Raw genomic sequence first — 27,016 nt, 5'->3', positions numbered from 1 at the left:
TTTAAAAAAAAATGTTAAAAAATGTTTACTGTGACTTGTTGTAGGCTCCTAAGTGGACCATAAGGTTAAAAACCAAACTAAGAAAACTAAACACTAAATAATAAAACTTAGCAACTCCGCCAGAGTATCTCTTTTGGGTCACTTTTGTCAGTCCCAAGCCCGGATAAAGGAGGGTTGGAATTGTGACATAAAAAATTAAAATAATAAACGACAGAAGAAAGTTCATCTGTAGTTCTTAACATATTTAGGGTGTTTTTTTTACTCACTTTTTGTCTCCCCCACGACGTTGTTCCTCTCTCCTACAGCTTCCATCACAATTACATGCACAAGGCCACTTATGCAAATGAGGTGATGACGTAATTTAGCGACTTCTAGGACAGCCAATAGCTGGTTTCCTTTACTGATAGCTGCAATAGCTGCTTTCATTATGGAGTTGGCAACACTGGATAGGACCACGCTCATTGCAAGTCGCGTGTTGATAAAACCAGAGAACGCCATTTTAGAGACGCTAATGAACTTCAAACGCAAAACAAGTTATAGCTAGCTAATATAAGGCTGAATTCATTACTAGCTACTGTACAGTAGCGCGGAACGAGAACATTTCTTTTTAAGCTGTTGTGTGTTGTTGGTAAGAACAGCAGCAGGCGAATCCGAGGTCATATTTGGCCAAGTTTATCCTGAAGACGTAGTTGGCTAACGTTAGTTCACTGGCTGGTTGTATAAGTTTGCTAGCTAACTTAATTGTTTCTGGTCACAGAAGAAGCAGACGTTGGGACAAATCCCTGCGGTAAGTTAGCTAACGTTACCATTACAAATCGTCACAGGCACATCTTCCTCACAGATTTTGGCTAACGTTGTTTAGCTAGCTAGCGTTACTAGAAAACATATTGGTAGTAAGCCATGTAGCTAGTTAAGTTCCACATGGTTCTTGCTGGTCTAAAAAAGGGACAGTAATGTGCTAGCTAGCAGATTGTAAAGGGCTGATGTAATGTGAGGCTCCGTACTCTCAGGAGTTTCTCAACCTGGAGGCGAGACTTCCGGGAACGCTTGCGACACAGATCGGGATTTGAGAAGGCAATGAGATTATTCCTTAGTTCTCCTCGAAATCTTAAAATGCACAACCTAGATTTGAGCCAATGTCATAAGTAGTTGTGGACGTGTTATTACTCCAACATCGTGAAAGTGACATATTGACACGTTTTAATTGGTCAAACAATTTTCTATCGAAAGACTGACAAGAGTTAACGGCTTGCACATGACGACTGTTAGACCCGGTGACGTTTACTAAATATGAGTTTATCTTCGCAATGGATTCGCCTACAAGTGTGATCGGGGATTTCTATTGGACAAGCAGTTTTGACCTATCTTCATACTGTACAGTTTTTGGTACTGCTCGGTATAATTTTAATGAGAATAGATTCTGACCCTATGCTTGTTTACAGCTGTTCTAGGGTCGGACAGGCTTCCTATGGTGTTGGGGGACAAAATTCAACTTTGGTTCTGGTGTTATACTTTATATTCCATGTTATGGTAACACAGAACAGTTTATTCCATGAGAATAGGATTTACCATTGCTGAGATCTTATTTTTAAGTTATCAGCTAAAGTCAAAAAGGTTGCAGACAGGCCAATGTTAATCCCTAGTCAATAATGGCACCAAATCACTTGTCTGGGCAAAAAAATTCAACACGTTTTGTCCAATATCTCAAGATATGGTGGTCATATTGTTTTGCCATTTTCAGCGCTGATGTAGATCACAATTGATTCAAATTAAGTAAAATGCTATATTATACAAATTAGGCAGTATGGAATAGACAACTAGAGTAATTTAAGCCCAATTTAAGGTAGGGTGGTCATATTAACAAATCAAAATGATTTATGCAAAACTGAGTTTGTAACAATTTATGAAATTAGAATACAACTTTTTATACTACTTTATGCAAATCAGATACTTAATGTGTTAATTTGAATAAACAATTACAGCATGTTACGGCCATTCATATAAAGTAAGGTGGCCATATTATTTACATATTTATGCAGAACTGGGAGTTTACACTGACGAGTAAGGTGCCACTTGTGTCTCATACCAGTTGAATAAGACATGGGAGAGATTACAAATTTTGGCAAATATTTATTTATAGTCTAATAAACTTTTTAAACAAATAGCCAAACCGAAAACTTCAGACATTACTAGTGCCTCCCTCGCGATCAATCCGCCATAAAAAAAAAAGTGAAAGGCAGCCTAACGTGCTCATTGACATCTGCCTTGAAGGACACAAATAAAAAATGCAAATGTAAACAGGAAACCTGTCCAACTCAGTGCAGCTGTAAGCAAGCAGGGTCTGAATCTATTCTGACTAGTATATTATTCAAATTAGACCAACTAGCTAGGCAAGCTATCGGCTTGGCTAGATTGACAACATGTAAACAATATTTTGTCTCCAATGTTTATTGAAAACGTAAATACATTTTCACAATGAGCACTTGTCTCTCATACATCGTTGATTGGATACCTAGCCAACGAATTTTAGCAATATTAACATATACGTGACACCAGTCAAAACAAGACATGGTATCAAGAACAAGTTGAAACGAGCCACCTACGATTCCCCACATGGCAGGTTCTTGTCATTGTTGCTAGCTATCTGGCCAGCCAGAATCACAACAACACGGACTTCTGCTCCAATTAAGTGTGCACATCGTTTTCGTGACGTTGTCAGCTAACCCCTATTTTCTGTGCCAGTTGTAGTATCTAGCTATCTAGATAAAAGCAGAAATATGTATATCTCATGACTGATGTTCTGACTTGATTGTATCGGATTTTCTCTTTCAGGAGACCATGGCAGACGACTTTGATGTTGAGGCTATGCTAGAGGCTCCATACAAAAAGGTGGGTAGCTAGAATTGCCAGGCTTGTAGCTATGTTTTTTTGCGCATTCACTATTTGCTGGTCTTGTATCATCTTGCTGCTCAGAGATATGTTGCTATTATTTATGGTTAAATGGTTGTTTGTGCCACTCAACGTTTGAATGCGGTGTGTGATGCATTGACATAATCCAAACAGTCTGAATAAATGCCCATCTCTCTCTCTTTGTAGACTTGCCTAACGATATCTCCCCTCTTCTCTCACCTTTTGATTCGAGTGAGAACTGTGTGTTGGGGGGAGAGTGTAAGGTAGTAATTTAGCAATGTATTGATGTACTGTGATCCCCTAGGACAAAAAGAGCTTCATCTTAGAACATCCTATCTATCACCTGTTTGGTTGCAACAAGGTGAATGCAAATGGATGATAATCAGCACATTTTACCCCACATGCAAAGGAGACAATATTCAAATTTTCTGTTGACATGGTAGCTAAAGGCATTTTCACAATGTTTACACCTAATGTTACAGTTGGATTGACCCATAGAAATATAATTACTGTGGTACCAGTAGTTCTTGCACATATTCTATTTATATATGTGACCTTTTGTTATGCATCAGTGTCAATCAAGTAAGTCTGACCTAAAAATAGGAATTACATGCATAAGTACCTATTTTACCCTTACATTTGGCTGTAGTAGATTAGTCTTCTCTATAGTATATCACTTAACAAATCAGGCTTAAATGAGTAGTCATGATTTTGCCAAGGTCAACAAAACAAGCTATTGATTATTTTAAAATATGAATACTGTCTCCCTGCCCAAGTCTATTGTGATGGTTTCTGATTTTGTAAATCAGCATCTTGACTTTGCATGCCTTTTAACACCAGTAATATTTTACGTTTATTTTCTTACTACAATTTATTTGTAAGATTTATTTCAAGGTTTCATTTCTATTATACATTTAGTTAATGATTTCACCAGTATGAGTATGTTTCCCCTCATAAAATTCAAGCCATTCAAATACAAACATCTCCATTCAACTGGCACAAAAAAAATTATAGGACATTTAACATGAGGCTAAACGATTAGATTTTTTTCTTCAGTTTTACTTGGGAGTCCATATTACTAAGCAGTGTGAATCCCTGTTTGCTTCAGGGCGAGATGTGACAGAGGTGGCATCGAACTCTTACAGTCCAAGAAGGAAAATGGGTGAAGATCACTGGACTGACATCAACCACAGGATCACTTTTAGCGGCTGTGGGCCAAGCATGGTCTCAGTGGGCTTAGGAACAGATAGTGGTACTGGTACGACAAAGGAGGGGTGGGGTTGAGATGACCAAACTGTTCCCATAACTTACTGTATCATGCCAAAATAGTATATATTTTTCCCATATACTTTGACTTTTGGTTGGATTGAGTACTGTATGATATGTAGTTATAACAGCAGGGGGAGTAATTGGAATGGAACTCTACAGGGGCTGACCCCCTTACATATTAATGTTAACAGTATTTTTAACCTAATGGTTATGTTCTGTATTTTCTTGTTCCCTCCCTCACCCCTGACGACTTGCAATGTTTCCTCTACATCCTCATGATGTTCTTCTATCAACCCTGCTTAGGATGAAATAAAGTCCTCTAGTGCTAATGGAAATGAAGAGCGCAGTAGTAAGAAGTAAGTACTGATTTTTAAACTCTTTGCTAAACCATCTCCACACAGACTGTTCTCTCTGCTACCACACAGCAAGCGGTACGGGAGCGCTAAAGTCTAGGTCAGAGGCTTCTAAACAGCTTTTACCCCCAAGCCAGAAGACTCCTGAACATCTAATCAAATGGCTACCCAGACTATTTGCATTGATTCCCCCCCTTCAGCTGCTGTTACTCTGTTATTATCTCTGCATAGTCACTTTAATAACTCTACATACATGTACATATTACCTTGACTGTTGCCCCAGCACATTGACTCCATACCGGTAACACGTGTATATAGCCTCGCTATTGTTATATTACTGATGCTCTTTAAGTATTTGTTTTATTTATTTTTGTTTATTTTTCTTAACTGTGTTGTTGGTTAGGGGCTTGTAGTAAGTAAGCATTTCACCTGTTGTATTTGGCGCATGTGACAAATAAAATGTAGTTTTGATTTATCTTGTCAGTTGCCACAGGTCATGTTTCAATCATGTAACCTTTTGGAAACGGCATCAGTGATGTCTGAAGTATCCGTTTCCAATTGTGTTGTGTGATTGCACCCTGAATGTCATACTGTGTTCCAGGAAAAAGAGGAGCCATCGTAGGAGTAGTCGCAGCCTGAGCTCTGACAAGTGCTACAGCAAAGATGGGAAGAAGAGTCTGGAGAAGAAACGCAGCCACAGTAAAGAACGCCGGCGCAGTGGTTCCCGTAGCAGGGAACATGCTGGACGCTACAGAGGATGCCGGGGCCCCTTGTACGTATTGCAGGCTTTTTCAAACTGTGCACATTTCATTTTTTGCCCAAGCACTACACAGCTGATTCAAATAATCAACTGATCATCACGCTTGGATCATTTTAGTCAGCTGTTTGGGGTAAAAACCAAAACGTCACCTCTTTGGTTCCTGGGGTCTGAGTTTGGGAAACGCTTCTGTCTTCTTTTTTTTTCCTGTGTCACAATTTTTGGGCTTCCTTATGTGTTGTCTACAGACAAAAATGGGTTGGAATAATCTGCTATGTCTGCTCCTTGGACATAATTTGTGTTTTCCACTGTGAAAGCTGTTGTCTATAAACTTAGTGTTGATGATGAAATGAAACCTGGTTTTGTATTTAAAAGTGGCGTGGTTTGTTGCCTTTCTAATCAAATTGTATTGGTCACATATGTGATTAGCAGATGCTATTGCGGGTGTAGCAAAATGAATTAAGACTATATACATATGGACAAGCGATGTCAGAGCGGAACGGACTAAGATACAGTAGAATTTTATTTCACCTTTATTTAACCTAGTAGGCCAGTTGAGAACAAGTTCTCATTTACAACTGCGACCTGGCCAAGATAAAGCAGAGCAGTGCGACAAAAACAAGAGTTACCCATAAACAATCTCTAACTGATCGCTGCAGCTGTACATAGTCTATCGGTAAATAGCCCACCCAATTTACCTACCTCATCCCCATACTGTTTATATTTATTTACTTTTCTGCTCTTTTGCACACCAGTATCTCTACCTGTACATGACCATCTGTTCATTTATCACTTCAGTGTTAATCTGCAAAATTGTTATTATTCGCCTACCTCCTCATGCCTTTTGCACACAATGTATATAGACTCTTTTTTTTCTACTGTGTTATTGACATAATTGTTTACTCCATGTGTAACTCTGTTGTTGTCAGTTCACACTGCTATGCTTTATCTTGGCCAGGTCGCAGTTGTAAATGAGAACTTGTTCTCAACTAGCCTACCTGGTTAAATAAAGGTTAAATAAAAAAAATAAAACAAACACACAGTCAATAACACAATAGAAAAAAATTTAAAATCTATATACATTGTGTGCAAATGTAGAAGAGTATGGAGTTAGGCAATAAATTGGCCATAGTGGTGAAATAATTACAATTTAGCATTAGCACTGGAGTGATAGATGTGCAGATGATGATGTAAAAGAGCAAGAGGGTAAGTAATAATATGGGGATGAGGTAGTTGGGGGTGCTGTTTACAGATTGGCCATGAACAGGTACAGTGCTCTGACAGCTGATGTTTAAAGTTAGAGAGCGAGATATGACTCCAGCTTCAGTGATTTATTTTTTATTTTTTTGCAATTCGTTCCAGTCATTGGCATCAGAGAACTGGAAGGAAAGGTGGCCAGTGAAATATACCTGCTGGAGCGCGTTCTACGGGTGGGTGCTGCAATGGTGACCAGTGAGCTGAGATAAGGTGGGGCTTTACCTAGCAAAGGCTTTTATAGATGACCTGGAGCCGGTGGGTTTGGCGACGAATATGTAGTGAGGGCCAGCCAGCGAGAGCATACAGGTCACAGTGGTGGGTAGTGTATGGGGCTTTGGTGACACCGGATGGCACTGTGATAGACTACATCCAGTTTGCTGAGTAGAGTGTTGGGGGCTATTTTGTAAATGACATCGCCGAAGTCAAGGATCGGAAGGATGGTATGTTTGGCAACATGAGTGAGGGAGGCTTTGTTGCGAAATAGGAAGCCGTTTTTAGATTTAATTTTGGATTGGAGATGCTTAATGTGAGTTTGGAAGGAGAGTTTAGTCTAACCAGACACCTAGGTATTTGAAGTTGTCCACATATTCTAGGTCAGAAAAAATACAGCTTAGTGATGCTAGTTGGGCGGGAGGGTGTGTGCAGCAATCGGTTGAAGAGCATGAACTTAGCTTTACTAGCATTTAAGAGCAGTTGGAGGCCACGGAAGGAGTGTTGTATGGCGTCGAAGCTCGTTTTGGAGGTCTGTTAGCACAGTGTCCAAAGAAGGGCCAGATGTATACAGAATGGTGTCGTCTGCGTAGCGGTGGATCAGAGAATCACCAGCAGCGAGAGCGACATCGAGAATTGAACCCTGTGGCACCCCCATAGAGACTGCCAGAGGTCCGGACAACAGGCCCTCCGATTTGACACACTGAACTCTATCTGAGAAGTAGTTGGTGACTCAGGCGAGGCAGTCATTTGAGAAGTGAAGGCTATTGAATCTGTCGATAAGAATGCAGTGATTGACAGTCGAAAGCCTTGGCCAGGTCGAAAAAGGCGGCTGCACAGTACTGTCTTTTATCGATGGCGGTTATATCGTTTAGGACCCTGAGCGTGGCTGAGGTGCACCCGTGACCAGCTCGGAAACCAGATTGCATAGTGGAGAAGGTATGGTGAGATTTTAAATGGTCTGTGATCTTTTTGTTAACTTGGCTATCGAAGATTTTAGAAAGGCAGGGCAGGATGGATTTAGGTCTATAACAGTTTGGGTCTGGAGTGTCTTCCCCCTTTTGAAGAGGGGGATTGACCGTGGCAGTTTTCCAATCTTTGGGGATCTCAGGTCTCAGAAAGAGGTTGAATAGGCTAGTAATAGGGGTTGCAATTATTTAGGTGGATAATTTTAGAGCTGGTCCAGATTGTCTTGCCCAGCTGATTTGTAGGGATCCAGATTTTGCAGCTCTTTCAGAACATCAGCTGTCTGGATTTGGGTAAAGGAGAAGTGGGGGGGGGGGGGGGGGGGGTTGGGCAAGTTGCTGCAGGGGGTGCTGAGATGTTGGACGGGGTAGGGGTAGCCAGCTGGAAAGCATAGCCAGCTGTAGAAAAATGCTTATTGAAGTTCTCAATTATAGTGGATTTATCAGTGGTGACAGTTTCTTAGCCTCAGTGCAGTGGGCAGCTGGGAGGAGGTGCTCTTATTCTCCATGGACTTTAGTGTCCCAGGATGCAAATTTATGTTTGAAAAAGCTAGCCTTAGCTTTCTTAATTGACTGAGTATATTGGGTTTTGACTTCCCTGAAAAGTTGCATATCGCAGGAGCTATTCAATGCTAATGTAGAATGCCACAGGATGTTTTTGTGCTGGTCAAGGGCAGTCAGGTCTGGGATGAACCAAGGGCTATATCTGTTCTTAGTTCAATTTTCTTTTGAATGGGGTGTGTTTATTTAAGAGTACTGGCATCTTCTACTGACGGGATGAGGTCAATATCCTTCTAGGGGACCCGGGCCAGGTCGATTAGAAAGGCCTGCTATCTGAAGTGCTTTAGGGAGCGTTTGACCGTGATGATGGTGGACGTTTGACTGCGGCCCCATTACACGCTCAGGCAATGAGGCAGTGATCGCTGAGATCCTCGTTTAAGACAGCAGATGTGTATTTAGAGGGCAAGTTGGTCAGGATGGGTGCCCATGGTTATGGATTTAGGGTTGTACCTGGTAGGTTCCTTGATAATTTGTTTGATATTGAGGGCATCTAGCTTAGTATGTAGGACGGCCGGGGTGTTAAAGCATGTCCCAGTTTAGGTCACCTAACAGTACGAACTCTGAAGATAGATGGGGGGGGCGATCAATTCACATATGGTGTCCAGGGCACAGCTGGGGGCTGAAGGGGGTCTATAACAAGCAGCAACGGTGAGAGCCTTGTTTCTGGTAAAGATGGTATAGAATACAGTATATACAGTGGGGCAAAAAAGTATTTAGTCAGCCACCAATTGTGCAAGTTCTCCCACTTAAAAAGATGAGAGGCCTGTAAGTTTCATCATAGGTACACCTCAACTATGACAGACAAAATTAGGAGAAAAAAAATCGATAAAATAACATTGTAGGATTTTTAATGAATGTATTTGCAAATTATGGTGGAAAATAAGTATTTGGTCAATAACAAAAGTTATCTCAATACTTTGTTATATACCCTTTGTTGGCAATGACAGAGGTCAAATGTTTTCTGTAAGTCTTCACAAGGTTTTCACACACTTGCTGGTATTTTTGGCCCATTCCTCCATGCAGATCTCCTGTTTGGGGCTGTTGCTGGGCAACACGGACTTTCAACTCCCTCCAAAGATGTTCTATGGGGTTGAGATCTGGAGACTGGCTAGGCCACTCCAGGAACTTGAAATGCTTCTTACGAAGCCACTCCTTCGTTGCCCGGGCGGTGTGTTTGGGATCATTGTCATGCTAAAAGACCCAGCCAAGTTTCATCTTCAATGCCCTTGCTGATGGAAGGAGGTTTTCACTCAAAATCTCACGATACATGGCCCCATTCATTCTTTCTTTTTCACGGATCAGTCGTCCTGGTCCCTTTGCAGAAAAACAACCCCCAAAGCATGATGTTTCCACCCCCATGCTTCACAGTAGGTATGGTGTTCTTTGGATGCAACTCAGCATTCTTTGTCCTCCAAACAGGTTGAGTTTTTACCAAAAAGTTATATTTTGGTTTCATCTGACATTCTTCCAATCTTCTTCTGGATCATCCAAATGCTCTCTAGCAAACTTCAGACGGGCCTGGACATGTACTGGCTTAAGCAGGGGGACACGTCTGGTACTGCAGGATTTGAGTCCCTGGCGGCGTAGTGTTAGTGATGGTAGGCTTTGTTTCTTTGGTCCCAGCTCTCTGCAGGTCATTCACTAGGTCCCCCCGTGTGGTTCTGGGATTTTTGCTCACCATTGTGAATGGGGTGAGATCTTGCGTGGAGCCCCAGATCGAGGGAGATTATCAGTGGTCTTGTATGTCTTGTATGTCTTCCATTTCCTAATAATTGCTCCCACAGTTGATTTCTTCAAACCAAGCTGCTTACCTATTGCAGATTCAGTCTTCCCAGCCTGGTGCAGGTCTACAATTTTGTTTCTCGTGTCCTCTGACAGCCCTTTGGTCTTGGCCATAGTGGAGTTTGGAGTGTGATTGTTTGAGGTTGTGGACAGGTGTCTTTTATACTGATAACAAGTTCAAACAGGTGCCATTAATACAGGTAACGAGTGGAGGATAGAGGAGCCTCTTAAAGAAGAAGTTACAGGTCTGTGAGAGCCAGAAATCTTGTTTGTTTGTAGGTGACCAAATACATATTTTCCACTATAATTTGCAAATAAATTCATAAAAAATCCTACAATGTGATTTTCTGGATTTTTTTTCCCCCTCATTTTGTCTGTCATAGTTGAAGTGTACCTCTGATGAAAATTACAGGCCTCATCTTTTTAAGCCGGAGAACTTGCCCAATTGGTGGCTGACTAAATACTTTTTTGCCCCACTGTACATATGAGCTGAGTAATGCAAGATATGTAAACATTATTAAAGTGACAAGTGTTCTATTCCTTAAAGTGGCCAGTGATTTCTAGTCTATGCCTATAGGCTGCAGCCTCTAATGTGCTAGTGGTGGCTGTTTAACAGTCTGATGGCCTTGAGATAGAAGCTGCTTTTCAGTCTCTCGGTCCCAGCTTTGATGCACCTGTACTGACCTCGGCTTCTGGATGATAGCAGGGTGAACAGGCAGTGGCTCGGGTGGTTGATGTCCTTGATGATATTTTTGGCCTTCCTGTGACATTGGGTGCTGTAGGTGTCCTGGAGGGTGGGTAGTTTCCCCCCTGTAGTGATTTGGGCAGACCGCACTACCCTCTGGAGATCCTTGCAGTTGCGGGCGGTGCAGTTGCCATATATATATATATATTACGTATACAGCCCGACAGGATGTTTTCAATTGTGCATCTGTAAAAGCTTGAGGGTTTTAGGTGACAAGCCAAATTTCTTTAGCCTCCTGAGGTTGAAGAGACTCTGTTGTGCCTTCTTCACCATACTGTCTGTGTGGATGGTCCATTTCAGTGATGTGTACGCCAAGGAACTTGAAGTTTTCCAGCTTCTCCACTGCGGTCCCGTCAATGTAGATAGGGGGGTGCACCCTCTGCTGTTTCCTGAAGTCCGTGATCATTTCCTTTTGTTTTGTTGACGTTGTTTTCCAGGCACCACACTCCGAGCCCTCCCCTCCTCCCTGTAGGCTGTCTAGTCATCGTTGGTAATCAAGCCTACTACTGTTGTCATCTCAACTTGAAGCCATAGCCCTGGTTTTGTGTCCTCAGGTCAATCCCCTCCCTGTTTGTGACCGGGCTGATGTGTTTCAAGTGAAGTAGAGTACAAAAAGTAGGCCCAAATGAGGGAAGGAAAGTAAGTTGAATAGAATAATACTTATCTATTAAAAACCTATACAGTTTGGCATTGTAGGCGTACATACTGAGCTGAACCTTGTTTTACACCCTAGTTTGGAGCTGAGATTTTGTGGTGTTCCGGGAGGGAAGGTTGGTCCACCACATGCCAACAAACAAAGTTTTTATTTTATTTTTATAATTCTTTGTGATGTGACATGTTACTGTTTCCCTGTTGGATGTCTTGTCAATAAAGTATGTATGTAAAGTCTGGGTAAGAATTAAACGTTGTGATTGTTCCTTTTTTCAGTTGGAAACGCTCAAGAAGTTGTAGCCCCTTCAAGAAAGACAAGAGTCCAGTAAGGTGAGATATACACAGCCGGATTATCTTAGAAGCCACAGTGGGGCGGGTCCAAAGCTTCAAGTTCCTTAGCATGCACATCACAGAGGATCTAAAATGGTTCCTGCACACCGACAGCGGGGTGAAGAAGGTGTAACAGCGCCGCTTCAACCTATGGAGGCTGAAGAAATTTGGCCTTGCCCCCAAGACCCTCACAAACTTCAACAGATGCACCATCGAGAGCATTCTGTCGGGCTGTCTCAACGACTGGTATGGCAACTTCACCGGCCGCAACCATAGGGTGGCGCGGTCAGCCAGTGCATTATGGGGGGCACACTGCCTGTCCTCCAGGACATCTACAGCACCCGGTGTCACAGGAAGGCAAGAATTATCATTAAAAAGGTGGAGACAGTACAGGTGCATCAAAGCTGGGACTGAGAGACTGATAAACAGCCTTCGCTAGCCAGCTGGTACCCTGCCCTGAACCTTAGACTGCTGCCCTATGTACATAGTCATTGAACACGGGTCACTTTTTAACAATGCTTACATACTGTTTTAACCCACTTAAAATATAAAAAAAAAAAAAGTTTTTATTTAACCTTCATTTAACTTCTTTGGGGTAGGGGGCAGTATTGGGTAGCTTGGCTGAAAAACGTGCCCAAATTAAGCTGCCTGCTACTCAGCTGTAAAAGCTAGAATATGCATATAATTAGTAAATTTGGATAGAAAACACTCTGAAATTTTAAAAACCGTTTGAATGATGTCTGTGAGTATAACAGAACTCGTATGGCAGGCAAGAACCCGAAGAAAAAAAACTCCAACCAGGAAGTGGGAAATCTGAGGTTTGTAGATTTTCAACTCAGCCCCGATTGAAGATACAGGGTGATATTAGTTGTTTCACTTCCCAAGGCTTCCACTAGATGTCAACAGTATTTAGAACCTGTTTTGAGGATTCTACTCTAAAGGAGGGGCTCATAAGGGCTCTTTGAGTGAGTGGTCTGCCAGAGTGCCACAGCCTCGGTCTGGCGCACTCACGTGTAAGGTAGCTACGTTCCACTTCATTTGTACAGACAAAGGAATTGTCCGGTTGGAACATTAATTAAGTTTTATGTTAAAAACATCCTAAAGATTGATTCCATACTTAGTTTGGCATGTTTCTACGGGCTGTATCGGAACTTTTCATCCGATTTGGATTTGTTTACCAAATGCCCAAACAGAAGAAGATATTTGGACATAACTGATGGACATTATCGAGCAAATCAAACATTTATGGTGGACCTTGGATTCCTGGGAGTGCATTCTGATGAAGATCATCAAAGGTAAGTAAATATTTAAAATGCTATTTCTGAGTAATGTTGACTACCCAATATGGCGGGTATCTTTTTGGCTGCTTTGTTGTCTAAAGGCTTTTCTCAGATTATTGCATGGTTTGCTTTCTCCGTAAAGTTTTTTTGAAATCTGACAAAGCGGTTGCATTAAGGAGAAGTTTATCTAAAGTTCCATGTATAATAGTGGTATCTTTATCAATGTTTATTATGAGTATTTCTGTAAATTGATGTGGCTCTCTGCAATATCACTGCATGTTTTAGAACTACTGAACGTAACGTGCCAATGTAAACTTAGATTTTTTTTATATAAATATTAACTTTATCAAACAAAACATACATGTAATTGTGCAACATGAAGTTCTATGAGTGTCATCTGATGAAGATCATCAAAGGTTAGTGATTCATTTTCTCTCTTTCTGCTTTTTGTGACTCCTCTCTGGCTAGAAAAATTTGTTTTTCTGTGAGTTGGTGGTGACCTAACATAATCGTTTGTGGTGCTTTCGCTGTAAAGCCTAATTGAAATCAGACACTGATGGCATTTATGTTTGAGGAATTTTAATTATGAGATTTCTGTTTTGAGTTTGGCGCCCTGCACTTTTACTGGCTGTTGTCATATCGATCCCGTTAATGGGATTGGAGCCATAAGAAGTTTAAGAAACTTTTTACAATGACGGCCTAGGAAGACAGCTTTGTTTTTTTTTTAGCTTTATTTAACTAGGCAAGTCAGTTATTAAGAACAAATTCTTATTTTCAATGATGGCCTAGGAACAGTGGGTTAACTGCCTGTTCAGGGTCAGAATGACAGATTTGTACCTTGTCAGCTCAGGGATTTGATCTAGCAACCTTTCGGTTACTGGCCCAATGCTCTAACCGTGTGTGTGTGAAATCAAAGTAAATTTGTCACGTGCGCCGAATACAACAGGTGTAGACCTTACAATTAAATGCTTACTTACAGGCTCTAACCGATGCAAAAAAAGGTATTAGGTGATCAATGGGTAGGTAAAGAAATAAAAGACAGGCTGTATACAGTAGTGATGCTACATACAGACACTGGTTAGTCAGGCTGATTGAGGTAGTATGTAGATATGGTTAAAGTGACTATGCATATATGATGAACAGAGAGTAGCAGTAGTGTAAAAGAGGGGGTGGAGGGTGGGACACAATGCAGATCGATCGGTTAGCCAATGTGTGGGAGCACTGGTTGGTCGGCCCAATTTAGGTAGTATGTACATGAATGTATAGGTAAAGTGACAATGCATATATGATAAACGGAGAGTAGCAGCAGCGTAAAATGGTTGGTGGGGGTTTTGGGAGGGTTCACAATGCAAATAGTCCGGGTAGCCACTTGATTACCTGTTCAGGAGTCTTATGGCTGGGGGGAAAAAACTGTTGAAGCCTTTTTGTCCTAGACTTGGGACTCTGGTACCGCTTGCCATGTGGTAGTAAAGAACAGTCTATGACTGGGGTGGCTGGGGTCTTAGAGAAAGGCCCTAAAAATGGTCTGACACCGCCTGGTATAGAGGTCCTGGATGGCAGGCAGCTTAGCCCCAGTGATGTACTGGGCGGTACGCACTACCCTTTGTAGTGCCTTGTGGTCAGAGGCCGAGCAATTGCCGTACCAGGCAGTGATGCAACCAGTCAGGATGCTCTTGATGTTGCAACTGTAGAACCTTTTGAGGTTCTCAGGACCCATGCCACACAACTGTCTTGGTGTGTTTGGACCATTCTAGTTTGTTGTTTATGTGGACAACTAGGAACTTGAAGCTCTCAACCTGCTCCACTACAGCCCCGTCGATGAGAATGGGGGCATGCTCGCTCCTCCTTTTCCTGTAGTCCACAATCATCTCCTTAGTTTTGGTTACGTTGAGGGATAGGTTGTTGTTCTGGCACCACCCGGCCAGGTGTATGTGTGCATGCATACATACCACACACAGTCGTGGCCAAAGGTTTTGAATGACACACGCATATTAATTTTCACAAAGTCTGCTGCCTCAGTGTCTAGATATGTTTGTCAGATGTTACCATGTGATACTGAAGTATAATTACAAGTGTCAAATGCTTTTATTGACAATTACATGAAGTTGATGCAAAGAGTCAATATTTACAGTGTTGACCCTTTTTCAAGACTTCTACAATATGCCCTGGCATGCTGTCAATTAACTTCTGGGCCACATCCTGACTGATTGCAGCCCATTCTTGCATAATCAATGCTTGGAGCTTGTCAGAATTTGTGGGGTTTTGTTTGTCCACCCGCCTCTTGAGGATTGACCACAAGTTCTCAATGGGATTAAGGTGTGGGGAGTTTCCTGTCCATGGACCAAAAATATCAATGTTATGTTCCCTAAGCCTCTTAGTTATCACTTTTGCCTTATGGCAAGGTGCTCCATCATGCTGGAAAAGGCATTGTTTGTCACCAAACTGTTCCTGGATGGTTGGGAGAAGTTGCTCTCCGATTGCTCCCCGATGTGTTGGTATCATTCTTTATTCATGTTCTGTGTTCTTAGGCAAAATTGTGAGTGAGCCCACTCCCTTGGCTGAGGAGCAACCCCACACATGAATGGTCTGCTTTACCGTTGGCATGACACAGGACTGATGCTAGCGCTCACCTTGTCTTCTCCGAATAAGCTTTTTTCCGGATACCCCAAACAATCGGAAAGGGGATTCATCAGAGAAAATGACTTTACCCCAGTCCTCAGCAGTCCAATCCCTGTATCTTTTGCAGAATATCAGTCTGTCCCTGATGTTTTTCCTGGAGAGAAGTGGCTTCTTTGCTCCCCATCTTGACACCAGGCCATCCTCCCAAAAGTCTTCACCTCACTGTGCGTGCAGATGCACTCACACCTGCCTGCTGCCATTCCTGAGCAAGCTCTGTTCTGGTGGTGCCCCGATCCCGCAGCTGAATCAACTTTAGGAGACGGTCCTGGCGCTTGCTGGACTTTCTTGGACGCCCTGAAGTTCTTGATGATCCGATAAATAAATTGCTGATTTAGGTGCAATCTTACTAGCAATATCCTTGCCTGTGAAGTCCTTTTTGTGCAAAGCAATGATGATGGCACGTGTTTCCTTGCAGGTAACCATGGTTGACAGAGGAAGAACAATGATTCCAAGCACCACCCTCCTTTTGAAGCTTCCAGTCTGTTATTTGAACTCAATCAGCATGACAGAGTGATCTCCAGCCTTGTCCTCATCAACACTCACACCTGTGTTAACGAGAGAATCACTGACATGATGTCAGCTGGTCCTTTTGTGGTAGGGCTGAAATGCAATGGACATTTTTGGGGGGGATTCAGTTCATTTGCATGGCAAAGAGGGACATTGCAGTTAATTGCAATTCATCTAATCACTCTTCATAACATTCTGGAGTATATGCAAATTGCCATCAACAAGCTGAGGCAGCAGATGTTGTGAAAATTAATATTTGTGTAATTCTCAACTTTTGGCCACGACTGTGTGTGTATATATGTATAGTGTTCTAGTCATGGCTTATCCTATATAACTACTGCTGTAATCACCTTTTCTATTCATATACTGTATATTTATATTGTGGACATTGATTGTTCAGATACTGCTCGTTGTTATTTCTACTTGTGTGTTGTATTGCTGCATTGTTGGAGCTGGACATAAGTATTTTGCTGCACCTAGGATAACTTTTGCACATCTGTGTATGTGACCAATAAACTTTGATTTATAAGCTCTCTCATGTTTTTATTTTTTTTGCTCACCATCCATGAAAATGATATGTGTTAAACTCTGTTTTTTTTTTTTTTCAAGGAAACCAATTGACAACCTGACCCCAGAGGAGAGGGATGCCCACACTGTTTTTTGTATGCAGCTGGCAGCCAGAATCAAACCACGGGACCTAGAGGACTTCTTCTCAGCTGTGGGGAAAGTCAGTATTCGCAGTTTACAGTTCACAAACTTAAAAGTAGATTGCATTATCTTTGCCGTATGAAATAAGTCAGCAGACTTTATTTTGACAGAATTTAGCTAATGGTCATTAGGAAGGTGCTCACTCTTGACACACTATTACTATTGTATCCCCTGTAGGTGAGAGACGTGAGGATGATCTCTGACAGAAACTCCAGGAGGTCAAAGGGCATTGCCTACATTGAGTTTCTGGATGTGAATTCAGTCCCGCTGGCTATTGGCTTAACTGGTCAGAGACTTCTAGGAGTGCCCATCATCGTACAGGCCCCTCAGGTAGTGGATTTAAGAGGGTAGAGGGTACAGCTTCCCCCCTACTTTGTGCAATTTCCGCCTGAAGACATACCCAAATCTAACAGCCTGTAGCTCAGGCACAGAACCAAGGATATGCATATTCTTGGTACCATTTGAAAGAAAACACTCTGAAGTTTGTGTACATGTAAATTGAATGTAGGAGAATATAACACAATAGATCTGGTTTAGATAAAACAATGAAGAAAACCATACATTTTGTATTTTTTTATCATCTTTAAAATGAACAAGATATAACAAACATTCAGATAGGATGATGGGGACAATTTCAGTGAAAAATATAAGAGGGCAACAGTACTTGTGCAAAGTTTCAGAGTGATAACTTCCAAAATGAGTGTGCTACATTTATCATGAAGTCACCCAGGTGTCCCACACAAGTAGCCCAAATGTACCCAATTGGTGAAGGTATACATTTTGAAACAAATAACTATATACAAAATACCAAAATGGTATTCTAACCCCCCCCCCCCCCCCAAAGAATTGAGAAAAATAAATGAAAAAATAATAATTATTGATTAAAAAAATATGGGGGAAAAAGAAAATTTTATTTATTTATTTATTTACAAAATAACATGGGTAACTATTTACACACTTTCAATATTTGGAAGACCCTCAATCCTCTATCAAATCAATTTTATATAGCCCCAGCCTAAAATTCCAAACAGCAAGCAATGCGGGTGTAGAAGCACGGTGGCTAGGAAAAACTCCCTAGAAAGGCAAAAACCTAGTAAGAAACCTAGATAGGAACCAGGCTACGAGGGGTGGCCGGTCCTCTTCTGGCTGTGCCGGGTGGAGATCACAGTGGTTGTAGAGGGTGCAACAGGACAGCACCTCGAGTAAAAATGAACAGTTTAGGGTTCCATAGCCGCAGGCAGAACAGATGAAACTGGAACAGCGGCAAGGCCAGGTGGACTGGGGACAGCAAGGAGTCATCATGCCAGGTAGTCCATGTGGGTTGGGGTGGGGCGGCAGACACACGCATCTCACATGACATTACATGTTTATATATTGCTTCTAAAAATTTTTTACAAATAATATTTTAGGGCATTAGCATGATAAGAACTTACCAGTCCAAAACGATGTCCTCTCCCGTTCAAAAAATATTCCTCCACAATCGCTAAGTGAATCGTCCTACAACAATCTGTCTCACCTTCCCAATCAATTTATTCTAAAATTGTGTGTACATCTGTATATCTAGACTTAGATTTAGCTTTCCCTGACTTAGTCGCCATAATGATTTGATATATAAACAGCTGAATCTGCGCATTCACCAAACAATGCAATGCGTAATGTGTTTCTCCTTCCGGTATGAAAATGCAATAGCACATGACTCTCTTTACGCTGGAGCTTACTACATGGGTTGGTCTTGCAACACATAAACATGGCGTATTGCCGTTTAGCTCAGCTCATTGGCTATCTACCCAGCTAGATTTCAAGACGATCAGTGGTCATTGGGTTAAAAGACAGTCAATCAACGAAACAGCGGGAAAATTGGTGCACAATGTCATGACTTGTTGTCTTCAAATCGGTTTCTTTCAGTCAATACGTCCCGCGAAATGTCCCATTTCCAGTTACAAACAAACCAGTTGATTGCAGTGAAACCAAACATGACTGGGAAAGTCACGTTCTGTGTGGGTTATTTACCTGGAATGTGTCGTCGAAAATGGAATGAGACGGAATTCACGACACAAGCGGTTCACAAAATGTTTCGTGTTAGGCTATAAAAAACGATTTTATCAAACAAAAGATCATTCATTGCGTAACAATGAGCATTGGAATTGCAAACAGACGAAGATCGTCAAAGGGAAACAATTTATTTTAATGCAGTTTGTGATGGTTTAAAAATGTTTTATTTTTATGGGGCTCTATGCTCAGATAATCGCATCGTATTCTTTCGCAGTAAATCCTTTTTTAAATCTGACAACGCAGTTGGATTAGCAAGAATCTAGGCTTTCTATACATGTGAGACACTTCATGAATGTTTAATATGACTATTTATGTAGCGATCACCGTATGTTGTGGAATTTCAGCCCACTTGCGGGTTCCGTGCGCAGAGAGGTTAACTTAAATATTTAGCATTGATGGAATTATTATATGTGATGTCACCTTTCACCGCTTACTTGGAAGATGGCATAGACTCACCATTTTTTGTGTGTGTGCAGGCTGAGAAGAACAGAGCTGCAGCAATGGCCAACAACCTTCAGAAGGGTAATGCTGGCCCTATGCGGCTGTATGTGGGCTCTCTACACTTCAACATCACAGAGGACATGCTGCGAGGTGTCTTCGAGCCTTTCGGAAGAGTAAGGAGGAAACACCATTACTTATCAATTACATTTTAACCTCCTTTTACACTAACTCTTGTATCTAACTGTTTTCCTTAACAGATTGAGAGCATACAACTGATGAATGACAGTGAAACTGGACGATCCAAAGGATATGGTTTCATCGCAGTAAGTTCCTGATTTTAGACTTGCAATAGATTAGGGTGTGTGCCATTTTAGTTAGCTGATTCATGCTGTATTGTAGTTTGCAGATGCAGAGTGCGCTAAGAAGGCCCTGGAGCAGCTGAATGGCTTTGAGCTGGCCGGGCGGCCCATGAAAGTTGGTCACGTGACGGATCGCACAGACCCCTCCACCGCCAGTTCCTTCCTGGACAACGACGAGCTGGAGAGGACAGGCATTGACCTGGGCACCACCGGGCGCCTGCAGCTCATGGCCCGGCTGGCAGAGGGTGCGATATTAACTGCTGTTTTTGAGTGGATGTAGTTTGGTCTAGTTTGGTGCTCAAAATTACCATTTAGGTTTGTCAGCAGTAAGTGAAAGTTGAGCTTAGTATTCGATATGTCTACTTTTGTGCTGAAATCTAAAACTGATTTGGTCAACCAAGGTGTTACTCCAGTTGACTTCTATAATCACTCCAGTGTGTGCTCAAGTTGTTTTGAATAGCTTTGAACAGACTTGATGCTAATGAATAGTTTGTTTCTCTCAGGTACTGGTCTTCAGATCCCCCCGGCTGCACAGCAGGCTCTACAGATGAGTGGTTCCATCCACTCGACTCCAATCCACTTCATCAACATGGCAGCTGGTACAGGTAGGCTCATTATCCATGTGGAATGAACTACTCACTGGCCTCATCTAAGAGCACTGCAGACTCCTCAAAGGGAGTTTGAAGTTTGAGCTTTTTGATACCTCATGCAAATGTGAAATTCACCACTAAATTTGCTTTGGCTATTGATCATGAATCTCATTCTAAAGGTAGGTAGCAAAGGAATGCTGTCACACCTGCTTTGGCAGGATGATTTCCAGTTACCTTTTTGCTCCTCCCTTAATTTGGTTTGTGACGTGTCAGAAAACAGTGCAAAGGGGGCTAACATTATCTGGAGATTAAGTGTGTTAACATTATCTGCATCCATGACCACCAATATATGATAATCTAAAATGAACTGCCGTAAGACTTCTCTTTTCTCACTATCATTTCTCCTTTTAATGATCTCTTCCACATGTATCCAATAGATCTACATGTAAACACTAAAGGCCAATCTGGCATTGCCACCAACACTCATTATGAGGTATGTTAATCACTTCAACATCCTGCCAGTCTCTGATGAGAGTCGGTCTCTGAGAGAGCTGTTTTTTCACTCACTATGGCCCTGCTTGAAAAGAGCACATTGAATATCATGGGAAACTTGTACGAAACCCAGAAATGAGTTAACATCATTCAAGTCAACCTGTGTGTTGTTTTGACTTGCCAAAGCCAGCAGTTTGTCTTGCTAAGTGAAGGGACTCTTCAAACTTATGTAACACACTACAATATCACAGTACCATGTTAGATGTGAATGCTGATATTGAACTAGCATGCAGATAACCATTGCTTCTCTCATATTGTGTGCCTAATGCTATGGCTGTCCCCCTCTAGCACATAGGCTTAATGTGCACTGCAGTGTAGTAAGTCAATGGTCTTCATCCATTGTGCATCGTTCTATCCTCACAACCTTTTCTAACTGAAGTGCGTCTTTAATTTCTCTTCTTCTAATCTTTTAGACATACAAGCCAGCCTGAACCCACCCCCTGAAGGTGAATGTGAAAGAAAGTGAACAGCTTCTCAAATCTGCACATTATTTAATGCTCATCTAAAATAAATCATTTTGTTTCAAGTTCTCATGTTTCAAACCGGAGAGAGCTCTCCAATGGTCCTTTTTTCTTGTATTGGTTTGAAATCATTGCTGTCATGCATACCCACATTTTATTTTTGTTTAAGCCAAATGATAACATTCTCAAGCTGTCTGTTTTCATCTTCTCTGGTTTTCTTGTGTGTAACTACATTGTCCAAATGTGCATTGAAACGACACAGGAAAAACTAGTCCTGTACTTTCAGATGTATTCATTGGGAGGGAGGGAATGGCAATTATTGTCAATCTGATGTTCTCAGTTAGAAGCAGGGTTGGGGTCAATTAATGACATTGAAATTCCAGTCAGTCCAGGAACTGATGTTCAATTCAACAGACAGGAATTAATCTGCACTTGACAGCAGCTCTGGTAAGAAGGACCTCTGTTAATGATACTGTCATCTCCTTTTACAGCTCCTGCCACCCTTTCACTGAATCTGGCTCCAAGCATGAACCAGGCCATGACCCTCTCAACGCAGCCACTGGCTACGCACTGCCTACAGCTGTCCAACATGTTCAACCCTCAGTTGTGAGACACTACTTTTAACCTTATCATTTCATGATGAAAGGAAGCATTGTTTTAGATCTTTAATTTAATTCACTGAACTAAATTCATAAATGCATTCCCAAATATAAGATTAGGATAGAAATGGGAAAATACTGAATGATTGTAAAGTAATTAATATGGCATGTTTCTGGGAGCCCAAAAGTATTTACTTTAATGTTAATGTAACTGATCATTTCCTGAAGCTGGGTTAGGTCAGATGCGTTTGTGATGAATGGCTTGAAATTACCTGCCTCTTTTCCAGGGAAAAGGAACCTGGCTGGGATGTCGAGATTCAAGATGACGTCATTGAGGAGTGCAACAAACACGGTGGAATTGTCCACATATACCTTGACAAGAACTGCCCTCAGGTAATCCACTTTTGAAATGCACTTTGTCTCTGACTGATTAAATTATGACAGGCTACTTTATCAAATCGATTACCTAATGTTTGATTACATGATTGAATTAAACCATGCAACAATTAACTCGTTAACCTCTAGGGTATGTGGGACGCTAGCGTCCCATCTGGCCAACATCCAGTGAGGTTGCAGAGCGCCAAATTCAATTACAGAAAAGCTCATTATAAAAATTCAGAAGACAAAACATATTTTACATAGGTTTAAAGATGAACTTCTTGTTAAACCATCCAGGGTGTCATATTTATAAAATGCTTTTCGGCGAAAGCATACCTAGCCCAGAACAGCCCAGTTGACAAATTATTACAAACAGTAACCAGCCAAGCAGAAGCGTTACAAAACTCAGAAATGGAGATAAAATTAATCCCTTACCTTTGATGATCTTCATATGGTGGCAATCAGAAGACATTCATTTACTCAAATGTTCCTTTTGTTTGAAGTCTCTTTATATCCAAATACCTCCATTTTGTTAGTGTGTTTTCTTCAGTAATCCACAGGCTCAAACTCAGTCAAAACAATCAAACAAAAAATTCATAGAAACATGTCAAACGATGTTTATATTCAATCCTCAGGTTGTTTTTTAGCCTAAATTATCTATAATATTTCAACCGGACAATAACGTCATCAATATAAAAGGTAAACAAGAAATGCGCCTGAAACTCTGCGTCACATTAGGGTCCACTCGTTCAGACTGGTCTCACTCCCTCATTTATAAGAATACAAGCCTGAAACGATTTCTAAAGACCGTTGACATCTAGTGGAAGGCATAGGAACTGCAAATGGAGTCCTAAGTCAATGGATACTGTAATGGCATTGAATAGAAGCTACAACAACAAAAAACGACTTCCTGAATAGATTTTTCTCAGGTTTTCGCCTGCTAAATCAGTTCTGTTATACTCACAGACACTATTTTAACAGTTTTGGAAACTTTAGTGTTTTCTATCCAAATCTACCAGTTATGCATATCATATATTCTGGGTCCGAGTAGCAGGCCGTTTAATTTGGGCATGCTTTTCATCCAAAATTCTGAATGCTGCCCCCTACCCTCAAGAGGTTAACCTCTTGAATCTAGGGGGCACTATTTTCATTATTGGAAAATAACTTTTTGGAAAAAACTAACATTTGCTATCTAACTGGGAGTCTCGTGAGTGAAAACATCCAAAGCGCATCAAAGGTAAATGATTTAATTTGAAGTGTTGCTTGTTTGTAGGTGACCAAATACTTATTTTCCACCATAATTTGCAAATAAATTCATTAAAAATCCTACAATGTGATTTTCTGGATTTCTTTTATCATTTTGTCTGTCATAGATGAAGTGTACCTATGATGAAAATTACAGGCCTCATCTTTTTAAGTGGGAGAACTTGCACAATTGGTGGCTGACTAAATACTTTTTGCCCCACTGTAAATGATCACACAGAATTACATATACACAGGATGGAGCATACATCGATTACAAATCATGTCATAAAAGAAAGTCCCTAGCGGACTAAACCGATATGACAGCTGATTAAACAAAGAAAGGGGGTTGGGTTTAAATGAAAGAGAGGGAAGACCTAGGAACAAAAGGATTGGGTCCTTGAGAAGCTATGCTGCCATAAATACAGAATCTTATGAATTCTAATAACTGCCCATTCGGATAAGGAAAATGCAAGATATATATTTACACTGAGCTGTGCTTCGATAGATGGAAGACTGGTTTGCCCAGCAGAGATCGCCCTTGTCCTTTGAAGAATATTTCTGGTTGTAGGTCGGATATGTTGTACCCTGTCGTTCTTATTAGGAGATTCTGTCCCTTCCTAGGCCACGTACGGTTACAGCTGCAGCTGATAACTCGACTTTTAGGATGTTTCATTTCTTTAGTGAATGAGTTCAAAGTTAATTTTGCCATAATCAGCTCGCGCTGAATTCTGGCTTGTCTAGTAGAAATTCCTCCTTCTAGCGTGATGATCGTCACCTCCACGTTGAAATTAGCCGTTTTAAACGCATGGACACCAGTCATCGAAGAACCTAAGTTGACATCCATCAACGGGCTTTTGTATTGGGGGAGAGAGGGGGGTGTGTTTCATAGTTCTCAACCAATGTCTGTTCACTTGGGAGTGGCCACTGAGTGAGTATAGTTTACTTTATGAAAACAATTCTCTCATTTTAGAATCTAAAATTACGTTTCATATTTAAACATTTTAAATTGCACAACAATTCCATGTGAATCTGATGTGAATCAGAATGTGCACCCTTTCCAAGATACAATTTGTCGTCCTATCATCAGATATAATGTCTCATACACCAACTGATCTGACGACATATTCTTTAAGTACCAACGGACACTTTCAACTGGTTGGATTACAGAAATATTGTACCTTTCCCCAACCTTTTTAATGTTAACAACGGGCTTTCCAAGAGTCCATTCTGTAGGGTGGAGAGAAGGGAGAAATGTATTTATGGCGGTCATAAACCTACAAAAGGGTAACTTCATGACAACTTTATAGAAGTGGATAGGTCTAAGGTGGTCCAGCAAATTGCGCACTTTGCAAATAAATTATAAATGCAGTTACCATTTCTTTGTTTTCTATTATGGTTTAATGTAGAAATGTATGTTTCTACTTTTTTACCCATCAAATGGTCTGTTGCAGATTGATAGTTTACCCTTACCCTCTTCCTTTCCTTTTTAGGGCAACGTGTACATGAAATGCCCGACAATCCCAACAGCAATGGCTGCAGTGAATGCGCTACATGGGCGGTGGTTTGCTGGTGTGTATCCTTGTACCAATGGATTATGTATGGTCATTATTTTATATTTATACCTTGCATTTAAATCAGTTATGTGTGTGGCTAGGGATGGTGGGAATTAACCAAAATGAAATGGTACCATGTTTAGGGAATTTGTGCTGCTGATTTGTAATCTGTAGCTAGATTGTGTTCTTTTGAACTCTCAGGTTTCTACATTTAATACATGACTAATGCATATGTATTTGACAAGTATTGATGGAATGTTTTTTTTTTCTTCTCTCTGTAGGTAAAATGATCACTGCAGCGTACGTACCTTTTCCGACCTACCATAACCTTTTTCCTGATTCGGTAACTGCAGCCCAGTTATTGATGCCTGTGCGGCAATGATTCTGCCATGCATGGGGTAGATGTCACAATGCCTGTTGGCTTCAAGAATGTACATCATTTTTGCCAATATTTTGGGATCTTATTGAACACAGTAGCAAATCACTGTACCAATCCACCCTATCTTCATCACGCAATGTTTTCTTGTTCAGTCTGACAGCTATTAGAGGCTAAGCTTGAGTTATTCTGTAGTCACACATTTCTGTAGTTGCATTTGAGAAAATTACGTTGTTTCAACCTGCATTGTGAAAATACTACCTTTTGGGGTTTTGGTGGGGGGAGGGGCACATAGGGTACGGAGTTGTTTTACAGTGGGAAGTCTGCGTATATTTCTATTGAAACCGACCCCAGAAGAACAACCCATTTTTGGACAGCCCAACCAAATTAACCTGTGACTCGAATTGCAGTTTGCCGTATGCTGTCATCCCATTAGGGCATTTATATTGGACATTTAGTCATTCAGTTGTGCTTTAGAAATGTTAATTTGCCATGTACGTTTTTGTCAGTTAAAGTGTTAAATTAAAAAACGATGCCAACAAATTTATTTTTGCAAGATATTAATTTGTTTTGAGACTACTTTACGTTAACATTTTGTAATCAACTTGATTCGGTTGGGCCAATGTGATGCTTTTTGTCATCTTAATGACTTTGCCCTCCATATTCCAGATGACACAATCCAAAGTCCTATGTATTTGTCATAACCTGGTTTACAACAGCTGGTCTTATTCTCTAAGTTGGTGTTTACGCAACCCCATCTCCTGCTTTATAATTATACTGTTTAAATATAGAGTAAACCTCCATCTGTAGAAACTGTATTCCTACACAGTTACACCATGGGTATGGTACTGATTTAATAAATCAATACATTTAGCAGTACAGAACTGGTCAATAGATTTAGAAGTTTTGTGCTTCAGATAGTCATGACTTTTCTCAACTCGCAATTCAATCCCTTAGGACAGCACTAACTCCCATGAATGCCAATTATGAAACCCGCATCAAATCATTCCTAACTTTTGTCAACAGCATCTTATGAGAATTACTTGACAGTGATGCATTCTGGTAATAACCATTTTAAGGAGTCGCTTGGGATTGACCCTGAGGAGAATGTGAAATGTCACTGGGTCCCCTAAGCCCCCACGATAAGATGTTTATCTGTAGAACTCTACAGGTCCCAAGTCAGCAGTTATCTGTTGAGAGCCTGCAGACTTCACCAATAAACATGAACTCATACCCCAATGTTGGTCCCTTTACTGTACCTTGGTTCTTGACATTTAGGCTGGGACCCTTGAGTACATCATCCTATGTATGCATCTTATGTTCTATCACCAGTGGGTGACTTGTTTTCTACACCAGTGACTATAAGAAACCCTTCTAGCCCCCTTCAAAGAGGGGTAAGACATTTATCATCCATTCAACAGAACAGATATTCAGTACTGTATGTAT

The 27,016-nt window shown here is 41.1% G+C and overlaps 1 protein-coding gene across 14 annotated transcripts; it reads left to right on the top strand.

Moving 5' to 3' along the window:
* Positions 1 to 424: 424 nt before the first annotated feature.
* Positions 425 to 26,117, top strand: LOC109907730 (RNA-binding protein 39). Of its 14 annotated transcripts, none has more exons than XM_031793893.1 (17): positions 461 to 787; positions 2,833 to 2,889; positions 3,215 to 3,271; positions 4,019 to 4,168; positions 4,483 to 4,535; positions 5,134 to 5,304; positions 11,737 to 11,790; positions 16,866 to 16,983; positions 17,142 to 17,294; positions 19,493 to 19,630; positions 19,715 to 19,780; positions 19,857 to 20,061; positions 20,320 to 20,421; positions 21,911 to 22,025; positions 22,306 to 22,411; positions 25,132 to 25,210; positions 25,476 to 26,117. In XM_031793893.1, exons 8-17 carry the CDS (start codon positions 16,921 to 16,923, stop codon positions 25,574 to 25,576), a joined length of 1,128 nt encoding a protein of 375 aa, XP_031649753.1. In that variant the 5' UTR covers positions 461 to 787; positions 2,833 to 2,889; positions 3,215 to 3,271; positions 4,019 to 4,168; positions 4,483 to 4,535; positions 5,134 to 5,304; positions 11,737 to 11,790; positions 16,866 to 16,920; the 3' UTR covers positions 25,577 to 26,117. The 14 variants fall into 14 exon arrangements, with proteins under 14 accessions (XP_020361482.1, XP_031649746.1, XP_031649747.1 ...); XM_020505890.2 differs by lacking the exon at positions 4,019 to 4,168 and adding an exon at positions 21,372 to 21,404 and having other exon boundaries at positions 675 to 787; XM_031793888.1 differs by adding an exon at positions 21,372 to 21,404 and having other exon boundaries at positions 675 to 787; positions 4,019 to 4,535; positions 25,476 to 26,113.
* The last annotated feature ends 899 nt before the right edge of the window (positions 26,118 to 27,016 follow it).

The sequence above is a fragment of the Oncorhynchus kisutch genome, linkage group LG17, assembly GCF_002021735.2.
Source record: "Oncorhynchus kisutch isolate 150728-3 linkage group LG17, Okis_V2, whole genome shotgun sequence".
NCBI lineage: Eukaryota > Metazoa > Chordata > Actinopteri > Salmoniformes > Salmonidae > Oncorhynchus > Oncorhynchus kisutch.
The sequence above is the reverse complement of the archived record's forward strand: the minus strand, read 5'-3'. Positions and strand labels throughout refer to the sequence as shown.

Excerpts from the sequence above, each read along its gene's own strand:
- LOC109907730 (XM_020505890.2), top strand. The coding sequence starts at position 2,839 with ATGGCAGACGACTTTGATGTTGAGGCTATGCTAGAGGCTCCATACAAA. Across the intron at positions 16,984-17,141 it reads TCTTCTCAGCTGTGGGGAAA|GTGAGAGACGTGAGGATGAT; the intron begins GTCAGTATTCGC and ends TATCCCCTGTAG. Across the intron at positions 17,295-19,492 it reads TCATCGTACAGGCCCCTCAG|GCTGAGAAGAACAGAGCTGC; the intron begins GTAGTGGATTTA and ends GTGTGTGTGCAG.